General features: G+C 30.3%; 4 protein-coding genes across 4 annotated transcripts in view; 2 read left to right on the top strand and 2 right to left on the bottom strand.

The window, feature by feature from the left end:
- Positions 1-8,105, bottom strand: part of LOC119681355 (kelch-like ECH-associated protein 1B) — a 31,117-nt gene extending 23,012 nt beyond the window's left edge. Inside the window, exon 1 of the mRNA XM_038094526.1 lies at positions 8,069-8,105. The gene's annotated coding sequence lies outside the window, so the exon portion shown is untranslated. The remainder of the gene's footprint in view (positions 1-8,068) is intronic.
- The window catches only part of LOC119676703 (cadherin-86C-like), a 373,671-nt gene that overhangs the window by 241,094 nt on the left and 120,226 nt on the right, over positions 1-12,351 (top strand). The window lies entirely within an intron of this gene.
- Positions 9,546-10,530, top strand: LOC119681362 (lysophospholipase-like protein 1). The gene is made up of 2 exons (XM_038094534.1): positions 9,546-9,750; positions 9,806-10,530. Exons 1-2 carry the CDS (start codon positions 9,678-9,680, stop codon positions 10,444-10,446), a joined length of 714 nt encoding a protein of 237 aa, XP_037950462.1. The 5' UTR covers positions 9,546-9,677; the 3' UTR covers positions 10,447-10,530.
- LOC119681360 (probable histone-lysine N-methyltransferase set-23) lies at positions 10,525-11,609 on the bottom strand. Its single transcript, XM_038094532.1, has 2 exons — positions 10,800-11,609; positions 10,525-10,739 (listed from the first exon to the last, which is right to left on the bottom strand). Exons 1-2 carry the CDS (start codon positions 11,473-11,475, stop codon positions 10,561-10,563), a joined length of 855 nt encoding a protein of 284 aa, XP_037950460.1. The 5' UTR covers positions 11,476-11,609; the 3' UTR covers positions 10,525-10,560.

Genomic DNA, 12,351 nt, shown 5'->3' with positions numbered 1-12,351 from the left:
TGTTTATCGCAATTTCGGCAAATCGGCAATAACGAGTACTAAAGCTTTTGTAATCACTCCAAAAGTAATCGAAAATTGTTTGAAAAAACCCCAATAATTTTTTTACTTTTGCTTAAAATCAAAATAACACGTCAATTGGAATATTTCTCGTAAATAGTTGTACATCTGTTAATGTACTTCGGAAAATTAACGTGTGATGATTCAATCAACGCAGAACTCTTCATGTCTTTCATGTCTCGTTGGATACAAACATTTCTATTATTTTAATTCAGTTTGCGTAATGTATGTTAGATGATCATAAAATTGGTATTTCCGTTCTCGTCTTTCTATAGAAAGATTTGATTTATAAAAATACATTGTGAGACATCGATAGACTCTTTTGTGTTTGAATGTGTACTTCCCAAAATTTGTTAGGAACCCCAATAATCCTAAAAAGTTGCTAAATGAACAGTTTACGAAGTTGCACTTTAACATACTATTAGGAAATATATTACGACTAAGAAAATATAATTTAGATCAAGGATAGTAATTGATCCTTATATATCTAAATTCTGGGTGGATAGATAATGCCTAATAAAAGTTTATTAGCATAAGTCGAGCAATTATTATTAGTTTAATATTAGATACTTCTAGAATTAGTAATTAACTAACAATAATTTTGTTTTTTAACGGGTTAATAATTATTATTATTATTGAGTCGTATTCCATCAGAAACATAGACTATTTACATAAAATCGCCAGGTGTTTAAGTTTTATGCTAAATATCTTAACTCATAAAAATGAAGGAGAACCAGAATAAAAAGGATTACTGGGATAATATATTAGGATTAAAACAATCCAAATCACTTATTGGTATCTATAATAATAAGAGATACCGGGATTTTATGAATATATCAAAAGAAAAACTTAGAATCATCACAGGAATCCCAACAGGGCAGTGTAAACTAAGACACCACCTTACAAGACTGGACATACTTACGGATGCAAACTACAGATTCTGTAAAGATAATGAAAAGTCGGTTACACATGTGCTGTTAGAATGGCCAGCGGTAATGCACATACGGTATAGGCTCCAGGGAATGTATACTCTTACGGAAGGGACAATAAAACTCTTTAAAGTTAGTTCTATACTACTTTTTATTGACGCAACAGGGTTCAGAGACCTATTCTAAATCCAGAAGTGGGACCAAAAGTTCCGACAGTCACAGTGCCAAATCCTCTAACAATGATAATAATAATTCCATAAAGAAAACAAGCGCTTATTATCTGTCATAATTGATTATCTAAACAACGAAACATATTAGTCTTCCCTTTTTCCTTTAGTTTCTTTGATTACTTGTAAGAAATATAAAACATATTTTCATATTAAAGACGACATACCATTGAGTTTATTATGGGACTGAGGTATTGATCAATCTATATCAACTAACATTATTATCATACGTTAATAAAATTAACATCAGCTCTGTTACAGCGCAGACGATGATCTGCTCATAAATCAGATCTTATTTACAACTATTCACCATTGTTCTTTAATTAAGTTTTAATTACGTTAAAGAAATATGGAGCTTATATTCACCACTCATAATGAGTAGACTGAGAGTATCCTCACATTGTTTATGTTTCATTGACTGTATTTGCTCCTGTTTTAAAGCTGGCAATGCTCCATTTAAACAAAATGGCATTCATTTTTCAGTCATAAGTTGTGTGTCTTTCCGTGCAAGCGATTTTGAATTTTGTCCGTTAAAAATGAGTTTAATGGTTTTATATAGATATTTAGAGAAGCATATAAGCTCAAATGAAGAGTTAAAAAACTCCATTGATGTGTTAGCTGAGAAAATAAAAGAAAATGAAGAGCTAGAAAAAGAGCTGGAAGGTATAATTTTTTCAAATATTTTCAAAGTTTGAATTTTTAATTTTGGTCTAAATTTTTTTTTACGCAGGGCTTTGTGAGCGAAGATTTATGTTAATGTGTGACCATAACATAATGCAATGGATTGCCGAAGCTCGTACTCGCACTTTGAAATTGCAAACCGAGACGGAACAGGAGGTGACGAAGTCCTTTGAAATGGCATTGGAATTGCAGTCAAATTTGGAAGATATTGATGTGGAAAGTATATACGAAAGCAAACTGCACAAAATACAAGCAAATTTCGAAACCGAATTAAGTGAAATGGAAGTAGAATTTAATCGGAAACGCGAAATACAGGAAAATATGGAGAATAGAGAAATTGGTAAGCATAAATATTTTTGCCATTTTCTTTGTGCAAATTTAAAAAATTATATTTTTTTTTAGTTCAAAAGTTACGCTTGGCTCAAAGGAAGCATAAAGAGATGTTAGAAAATCTGGAAAACATGAATTTATACGAAAAAAAAACGATGATGGAATATCAGAAAAAAATTGAGGAATCAAAGCAGAAACGAAATGAGAAAATAATAAATTTAATTAAAGGGGGAAAGGAGTTACAAAAATTGCGCGAAGAGGTTAACACAATACTATTGCACATACAGTGGTGTCGCGATAATAAATGCAGCTCGCGGTCCCTGTATATATTGATATTGTACGAGTAGAATGTACACGTCTTGGGAACTATTTTTATTTTTGTATTTCTGTATGGAGTGCACAGGGCATTATAAACCTTTTTACTTTACCCTCGTTACGCCACTGTGTGCACTTATATATATATAGGATATATTTGTATTTGTAATTTATAATTTTTTTTTTTGCAATAGATTTCCTTTTGTAGTAATTTCAAAGAAAATATAAAAGCAATGGAAAAAAGAAAAGAAGAGTTAACACTGCAAGTGCAAACATTAAAAGCAAAAAAAACGGTGAGTATTTACATATAGAAAATTTTGAAATATACATATAAATTGTTATTTTCTTTAGAATACAATGACTCCATGCGTAAATAAGGATGTCAAAAATAGTACAACACTCGGTGCATCATTCTTCACACATAAATCGAATGAATTCTTAAAAACTTTAAATTTGGAAATAAATCCTATCTTAATAAATCCTTTAATGAACTATATGCAAGAAGGAGAAGAAAAGAATGAAATACAAAAAAATACAGCTATTGAAAATGGGCAATGTGAAATAACATTACCAATGTGCTCCTCAACAGATACAGATGGCAATTTTTTGCAACTTGAAGGTGGACAACAGCTTATACCACAAAACAAAAATGATTTAACTTATCAAGACAATGTCAATGAGATTTCAGCTGAACAAAATGAGCAACAAATCAATGTTGAATCATATAACGAAGTATTGCAATCATTTCAAGACAGTGACATCAATGAAAAAATGAATAAAAATGAGTGTATTTCTGAAGAGAAGGAAACACATATTGACATTATATCACCACCAACTCCTTACAAAGAATTAACTTCCAATAATAATGGAAGTGCAGAAATGGAGTTAGAAGCAGAAGGCAATCAAAATATACTTAAAAATCCAAATAATTTATGTTATGACAATAATGCCAAAGAATTAAAATCCAGCAATAGTGAAACTCCAGAAATGGAGTTAGGAAGTGATTCATGCTATAAGAATAATGTTAATCATATACCAGTTGATGGAGGTGAACAAGAAATCAATGCGGAAAACATTAAAGACATATGGAATTTATTCGCGTTCGAAAACATTGTCACTAATAACATTACTGATGCTAACAAACAAATGTGTTCCGATAATAAGCCTTTGTCGAACGAAAATGTAACACAAATTGATGTTGAATCAACACTATCTCCAAATAAACAAATAAAATCAATCAACGATGAAAATACAAAAATTGAGGTAGACGCAGCACCTAAAACAAACAAACCTAAAATTGATATACAAGAATGTATTATAATAAAACCATTATCAAATGTAAGTGTTTAAATATTCTTTTATTGCTTTATCTAGATATATTAATTTAATTTTAATTTTAGTTTTCAATGGACAAACCATCTATTGAAGAAAACATTCTCGACTCTATTACACCTTCAACTGTGCCAACTTCAATGACGGATCATTTTGATCAATCAAAGAATTATAACAAAACCGATGATAGTAGTTGTCATAAAACTTTTAATATATTATCAGAATCAAATACAATAAAAACAGGATTATTTTTTAAAGAATTTTTAAAATACTCCAACAATGAAAATATTGATGATAAAGAAAATGAAAAAGTACAAAAATCATCTGTTCCAGAAACTTCTGAAGTTCATGAAAACTCCGACAATAAAATTGCACAAAATATGGAAAATGTAAAGAAACCTAAAAAACCAAAATTAACTTTTGAAAGCTATTTAACTACAACGTCTGGCACAGAGGATGATGATCTTATTGGGAAACTTACAAATAACGACACTTTATTAAACTTTGCTAACGCTAAGCCTTTCGATTTGAGCGACACCGATTCTGAAAAAAAGCCTAAGTCAGATAATTTTCTTTTATTTGATTAAATATTAGTATACATATTCAATTTATTTAATAATATTATAAATAAAATGTATACGTTATATTTTTATTTATTGTATAAACTCAACTAAACAATTTTCTTTATATTTGAATTAACATTTTTCGTTGTTTAATAATTTAAATATATAATATAAATAAATATATATACATTAAGACTGAAAAGTTTTCGGAAATTCTCATTTAAAATTCGCGCGCTGTATATTTTTCGATATTTTAAGTTTATGTAGTTTGGCAGCACTGTCCTTAATTACTATGCCAAAAATGAGCTCGATCTGTCAGACAGTTCGTTTACGGCAGCTGTTGAAACCAGTTCACCTCAGTAGTGCGTTGCGAAATGTCTTCGACGGTCGTACGACCGTCCTGGAAGGCTTTGTACCACTCATAAACTTGAGTTTTCGATAAAACTGATTCCCCATAAGCCTTTTGTAGCATTCGCAACGATTCTGCACACGAAATTTCGTTCGAAACACAAAATTTGATGCAAACTCTTTGTTCAATATTTTTTTCCATTGTTTTTTTCGCAACGCCCTACTGAGGTGAACTGGTTTCAACAGCTGCCGTAAACGAACTGTCTGACAGATCGCGCTCATTTTTGGCATAGTAATTAAGGACAGTGCTGCCAAACTACATAAACTTAAAATATCGAAAAATATACAGCGCGCGAATTTTAAATGAGAATTTCCGAAAACTTTTCGGTCTTAATGTATATACAATATGTATACATTTATCTTATAAAAAAATATGTTATTAGTTTAGTAAACATAATCTTTATTATTAATAGTTGTTCAACTCAATATATTTACTACGTATAAGACTTATTTCAATTAATATTAAATTATGTAGAATATTAAGTCACTTATCTTGAAAAATTTTTTATCCTCTTAATTTAAAATTAACATTTTTGTACTTAATTTATGTAAAAACAATACAACATAACCACCTAAATAAAAAAATACTTAATTATCTTTAATTATACAGAAACTAAAAGATCCTATCATGTCGCCTTTAGTCCAGTTTTGTATAATATATAATTATAGTAATATTGAATAAAATTACTACAAATTTTTCTACAAGAAGGGAAGGTTCAAGAATTTGCACAGATATGTAAGCCCGTTAACCCCACTTAATTAAAGAAAAATCTAGCGCATAGACATATCACTCTCATAGTGGGTATGCTGGAACTTATTGTCGGTTAAATAACTGTGCTAAAAATGATCAAATACTCCCTTTTATAATTCCTTTACCTACGGAATGCACGACTAGTTGGGATTCAACCGTAATAGTACTCCACCCATTTACTTTACTGAAAAACACACATTTCTTACATACATATTTGTCAGCAACAAAAACATTATCCTAAAGGTAGATCCACACCAAAGCGAACGCTTGCGATCGAACGAACTTATGCATGTACCATTATGTGGGAATATTCCTTCGTTTGCAAGAATTCGCTTTGGTGTGAATGCACTTTTATAGTAATCGCATTATAGTAAGAAAATTCTTTGCATCCACAGCATGCACTAGAGGCCCATTTGAGTTCGAAATCTAAGTACACGCATCACGTTTAATGGAACTAAGTAGTTATTTGTTCTATGAGAAACACAATAATGACAGTAGAAAAGGCGATTAAAAATTCTATCACTCATCTGTTTTCCTGCCCAAACGCACGTCCAATTGACCTTTGGACCCACACCATTAAAATGAACAGGTTTTTCCATCTTGATCCTAGTTGATTTCCATTTAAGCCCTAACCATCTCTAATCCACGGTCATTTTTTAAAAATTTTCCCCTTCACCCTAACACAAGCATTACCCATCCACACCCTAACACATATATTCGTCATATATATCCTTAACAAACAAACCTTAGTTCAATTGACCTTTAGACCTACATCATTAAAATGGCCTAACCATCTCTAATCCACCGTCATTTTCTTAAAACTTTTCCCTCCACCCTAACACAAGCATTACTCATCCACAGCCTAACCCATATATTCGTCGTATATATCCTTCACAAACCAACCTTAGTCCAATTTAACTTTGGACCTACACCATTAAAATGGCCAGGTTTCTCAATCTTATACCGGCGATCCCTTGTGTATCCACTTAGGCCTATTGGCCCATTTTTGCAATCTTGATCTTAGTTGATTTCAATTTAAGCCCTAACCATACTCGATTCACCACCATTCCTTAAAAACTTGGGAGCAAGTATTACCCTCACTCAAGCACTACTCATCCACATCCTAACCCATATATTCGTCGTATAATATCTTCATGTAATCTGCTTTTCACATCCTCACGGGCTCCTAACCCATATACACGTCGTGATATTTCTTCATGTTATGTGATATTTCTTTTAGATACCCACGGGCTCCAACAACAACAGAAAAAAAAATCACTCAAATGAGAAAAGCATTCTCTTTAGAGCCTTTGTAGAGAAAAGTAGAGAAAATCTGTGCAGTATATAAAAATAAAACTCATTATAAAAATAATTCAAACACATTTTTTTCTGAATGAAATACCGACGTGACTTTTAGCAGAAACTTTATTATTTTCAAAATATTATCTTTCGCCAAGCAAAACGAATTGCAAGTTCAATGATATTAAATTGTATAGTCATTCCAAAAAATAATTTTAATTCAATTAAGATTGTAGAAACGGATTTATGATATATTTTTGCACCTGGCATTAACTTAAAAAAAAAACCGAAATTTATTTTTTAATTTTTTGAAATACCAAAGTTTTATCTCTTATCGAAATTAGCTGATATTCACTAGTAATGAATAAGAAATTTCACAGTTTACAGCTTTTATGATTGGGTATAATACAGTTGAGTCATGTTGTCGTTAATTTTTCCAAAGACTTTAGGCTTTTCATTTATAAATTGGTACTTCCTCAAATTCTAAATTCACGTCAGCGAAGGTTTGTTTCATTGAACTACGTTATCGCCTCTGCTGCGTCACTTCCTCTTCGTTTCAATTGCCAAAATATTTTTAAGTGCAAGAGTATTTAAAATTTATACTTAATTCAATCAAGCACAATAATATAATTTCTTATAAACAAAATACATAAATTTTAATTAGTTTTTAATTAGTTTTAATTAAAATAAACAAAAGTAGCAGTGCTTATAATTTGCTCAACAGGTGATCTCGTTGATTGCAAGGAAATGCATTGTAACAGTTATTATTTTAAATAAACGCAAATAATGATTGAATTAAATACTTTTTGTTTAAATAAATAAATTTCGCCTTTTCGCTAAAGAAAACAAGAAATCTTCAACGATTTTATCACGTTCACAGCATCAAAAAGTGAAAAAAAACTTCAAAGGGCAATAAAAAACAGCAATTTACACGCAAAAAATAAATCATTTCAATATTTTAAAAAATGTAATTATAACAAAAATAATTTAGTTCATTTGTAGAAACAATCAAAAGTTCTAAATTTTAATTAATTTATGCAAAAACAAATTATTTATTTACAACAAACTCTGAAACTCAGAATACATGCAAATTACTTCGTCATGATTCTTTATTGATTAGTTTTTAGTTCTTGACTACACTTTAAATTTTAACACTTAGATTTTAAAAACACTTACATGTTTCACTTAATTAATTATATATGTATATATATATAAACAAATATTTTCGCACAATTTAAAGGGAACTTATAAAAATAAACAATTGCCAAAAAAATACTCGAACTCTGTAGAAAATTACTAAATGCTGCTTCTTACATTTTGTTAATTCACAGTGAACTGACACGATTACCTAAACAGAAAACAGTTGTTGGTAGCAAAAGAATATTAAAACCAGAAAATTTAAAATTAATAAAATTTATTTTAAATACTTCAGCAATTGTAAGAATAAAATAATATTGCTATTAGAAAATTTAAAATTAATTAAAATTGATTTTAAATACTCAAACAATTGTAAGCAATAAAAGAATATTACTATTTGAAAATTTACGACTAATTTAAATTGATTTTAAATATTTCAACAGTTATTAGTAACAAAAAAATTTTATTATTTGAAAAAAAAATTAATCAAAATTGATTTTCTCATTTCTTTGAAGCAAGAGTTTAAAGAGTTCCTACAATGTCTCTCTCTCCATACATCAATTTTAAAAATATGAAGGACGTCAACGTCAATTGTTTTATATAAAAAGTTTTGATATCTAGGTTTAATTATTTTATATGTATATTTTTACATAAAAATATTATGTTTCTTCTCCAATTTTTTTTTTATATAGAGCAATTTGAAACATAATATGCCATGATACATTAGGATGATTGGATGATTACGATAACATTATAGTTTAACCGATGATTAAGTATTTTAACATATTATCCATTTTACTTTTGCTTACTTACTTTTCGAAATTGCTTTCTTGTGTCTCTAGCCATTAATTAAAGGAAAAAGAGGCATAGGGAAATCATGCCTCTTTGAGTATCTCTGAAAGTAATTTATTTAAATCAGAACTGTTTATTAGTGAGCCATGGAAAGGAAAGTTTTTGGTAATGTGTACTGTTATATATTAAACAATGAAATTTGTATAAAATTTCTAAATAAAGCATGATATAGACGATGCTACATGTTTGTAGACCAAGTATTTAGACCAAGTATGCGGTTTGCAATACACTTTGAAACAAGGTATAATTTTACCACATACATGTCTAAAAAAATTTGGTATATATACTTGTCAATTTGGTAGCACGACATACTTGGTTTGCATGCATTTAGCATCGTCTATATCATGCTTAAGTATTAAGCATGATATAATTTGCATAATCATGCATTTTGAATGTATCAGTGATATGTATATACATAACATATATCAAAGAAAAGAATGACATATTGAATTATTTTAATTTTTCTTCTTGTGAGTAGCAATGTATGAGTAAATGAACAGTATATATATATATTTAGTATATATATGTTTAGATAAAGGCATATGCACGGTTCAAAAATATATACTAAAGTATACTACGTATGTTTAGCATGGTTTTATCGGCTTTAATGCTAAGAGTAATTAGTACTGCAAATTAAAAGTAACCGGTTTTGAATTTTAAATTTGTTTACAACACTAACCACTCCAGCTGATTGCCCTTTTTGACTTACCGAATTTATTTAAAATCTTATCGCATATTAATGAACAGTCAACAAAATTTTTGTTTCTGTTAAAATAAGAATATTACTTTAAAAAATATGAAGCTTTTAACCAAGACAATAAATCCAACAAATACGCATAGCGCAACAGTTATATTCTTCCATGGATCAGGTAAGTAAACTAATGTAGAAATAAAGAGTAGTTACCTAACCAAGTTATGTCTTAGGAGACACAGGATCGAATCTATTGCAATGGGTGCGTTTTCTTTTAGGCAAGGATATGGAATTTCCGCATATAAAAATAATGTATCCGACAGCACCCTTCCAACCATACACACCAAACGATGGCCAATTATCGAATGTGTGGTTCGATCGAAGGTCAATTGCCATTGATGCAAAGGAAAATAGAAAGAGCTTAGCGGAAATCTATGAGACAGTCCATGAAATGATTAATAAAGAAGTTGAAAGTGGCATACCGGCGAATCGTATTTTGGTCGGAGGTTTCTCGATGGGTGGTGCGCTAGCCATTCATACAGCCTTCCACCTTAACACTAATCTAGCTGGTGTGTTTGCTTGTTCCTCTTTTCTCAATAAGGATTCCATTGTATTTGATTCGTTAAAAAATCGTACAAAGCCAGATGCAGTGCTGCCAGAACTACTTCAATTTCATGGTAGTAGAGACAGATTGGTGCCAATGGAATGGGGCGAGGAAAGCTTTAAGACTTTAACGAATTTAGGAGTAAAAGGTAAATTTACTCCGCTCAGTAATGTAATGCATGAGTTGAAGAAACGTGAATTGCTTGACATACAACAATTTATACTGGAGAAGTTGCCGCCACAAAGTGGTGATTTACAAAATAAACTGTAATGGTTTGGGAATGAATATTGTTACTTTTACTTAATAACTTATTTTTATATTACAGAAATTAAAAAAGGATTTGTTTGGATTAAAAAAAATGCAACTTTTTTTTTGTATTATTAACTAAAATTGTATACAAGGTAAAAATTGTTCACAATCTTCAGTGCCACATAAACATTTAATTCGATTTATCGCACTAGCATTTGTTTGATCTGCTATTTCGTCCACTGACGTTTGCATACCACCGCCGTAGTGGAAACAAAGTTCTTCACCAGCTGCTATATTACGCGAGGCAAAAATAGCTATAAAGACCACATGTAATAGAATAGAATATAAAATATTAGATGCTAGAAAGAACTCACCTATTTTTGGTATAAAGCAATCAACACGTACACTCAACAACTCGCAATTTGGTGTGCAGCTGTGATTTAAGTAACGTCCTATGTTACCTTTTAGACTGGGATCCACAATTGTAGACAGGCGATTGCTGTCACTTGTGTTTATTTCATTCATACATAGTATATAATTCATTTTATGATTCTTTTCATTTTGTCTGATTCTGTATGTGGCTGTTGCGTGAGTTAATAGCTCACCTGCATACTCACATATAAATGCACCTTTTGGTATAGCTTTTGTAGTCATAAGACCTTTAGATTTATATATTTTAGAATCTATAATTTTTAAATTTGCTCGTGGTCCATTTTGTACGAGTCTATTTAGGCACACATTGGGGTTACAAGTACATAAGGTTGTACACTCATAAATGAGATCATTCCGTTTTTGTTGTAGTACTAACTCTTTTGCTTCATGATTCCAGTGATAATTTCCACCATGCCTACAATCACTACAGTTTTGTGATTCATCACATTGGCAGACGCTCAATATTACTGAGTTATATTGTTCTAAAAGTGTTTTATAGTCTTCACTCGCACTGCATCCAACTTCATCGCAGAGTACGTTTTCTAGTATATATTCAATTTGTTTATCAGGATGTTCGTAATCGTCATTTATTACTGTTGAGTTGGCTATAGTTTGCATATTGAAATGATTCTATAAGGATATAATATATTGCATTGGCCTTGATTTTAGGTGACTTGTATTAATTATGTTTTTAAAATAATTTTTTGAAAATATATTAATCATATTAAGAGATATTAATATAGTTGTAACCCGCTCGAATCTGGAAAGCAGATAACATAAGAGAATTTACAAGATAAATACACGGGTTAGGATGTAGATAGATAATGGATAGATAAAAAGAGATATTAGTCTACTAATTTATTTATGATAAAAAAGTTTGTTACTTATTTATTGAGTCCTTCTAGGACTATAGTATACTTTAACCAGTCTATTTGTACGTGTAAAAATTAATAGCTGTAACTATGTTATATATTCATAGCATATATATCCATAGATTTGAATGAAGAACATTATTCATTATAGTCATATTTGGGAGCATAGTCTCGAAGCAGTCATTCTTTTTGCTGACTATGAAGGGCACCTAGGATTGAAGTTAATTGTTCTTATTGGAGATGTAAAAAGGGCCAATAGCAAATCGACATAGGATATATAGAAAATCGGTTTGATTATTTAAAAAAAAAAACGTTGAATGCTTGCAGAATGCATCTGCTTTGCAAGGATATGTAAAGGGAGTAAGCTTCAAACAGGCATTAATGGATGCCTTTGAAATGACCAAAATCTGCGTTGGGCACCTTGAGAAAAATGCAAGATACGTAGACTGACTCTAGAATCTAATTGTGTCACAAATAGATGTAAAAGTAGGCAGATTGAAAACAAATTCCCGAAAACTTACGCCACTATGGGATTAAAAAAAATTTGTCATATTTATTGTTAGATATGAATGAAGACATTTTGTAGTTTAAAGTCAGCACTTGGATGTAGCTCCACATGATG

Source organism: Teleopsis dalmanni, chromosome 2 (assembly GCF_002237135.1).
Source record: "Teleopsis dalmanni isolate 2A chromosome 2, ASM223713v2, whole genome shotgun sequence".
NCBI classification, from domain to species: Eukaryota; Metazoa; Arthropoda; class Insecta; order Diptera; family Diopsidae; genus Teleopsis; species Teleopsis dalmanni.
The sequence above is the reverse complement of the archived record's forward strand: the minus strand, read 5'-3'. Positions and strand labels throughout refer to the sequence as shown.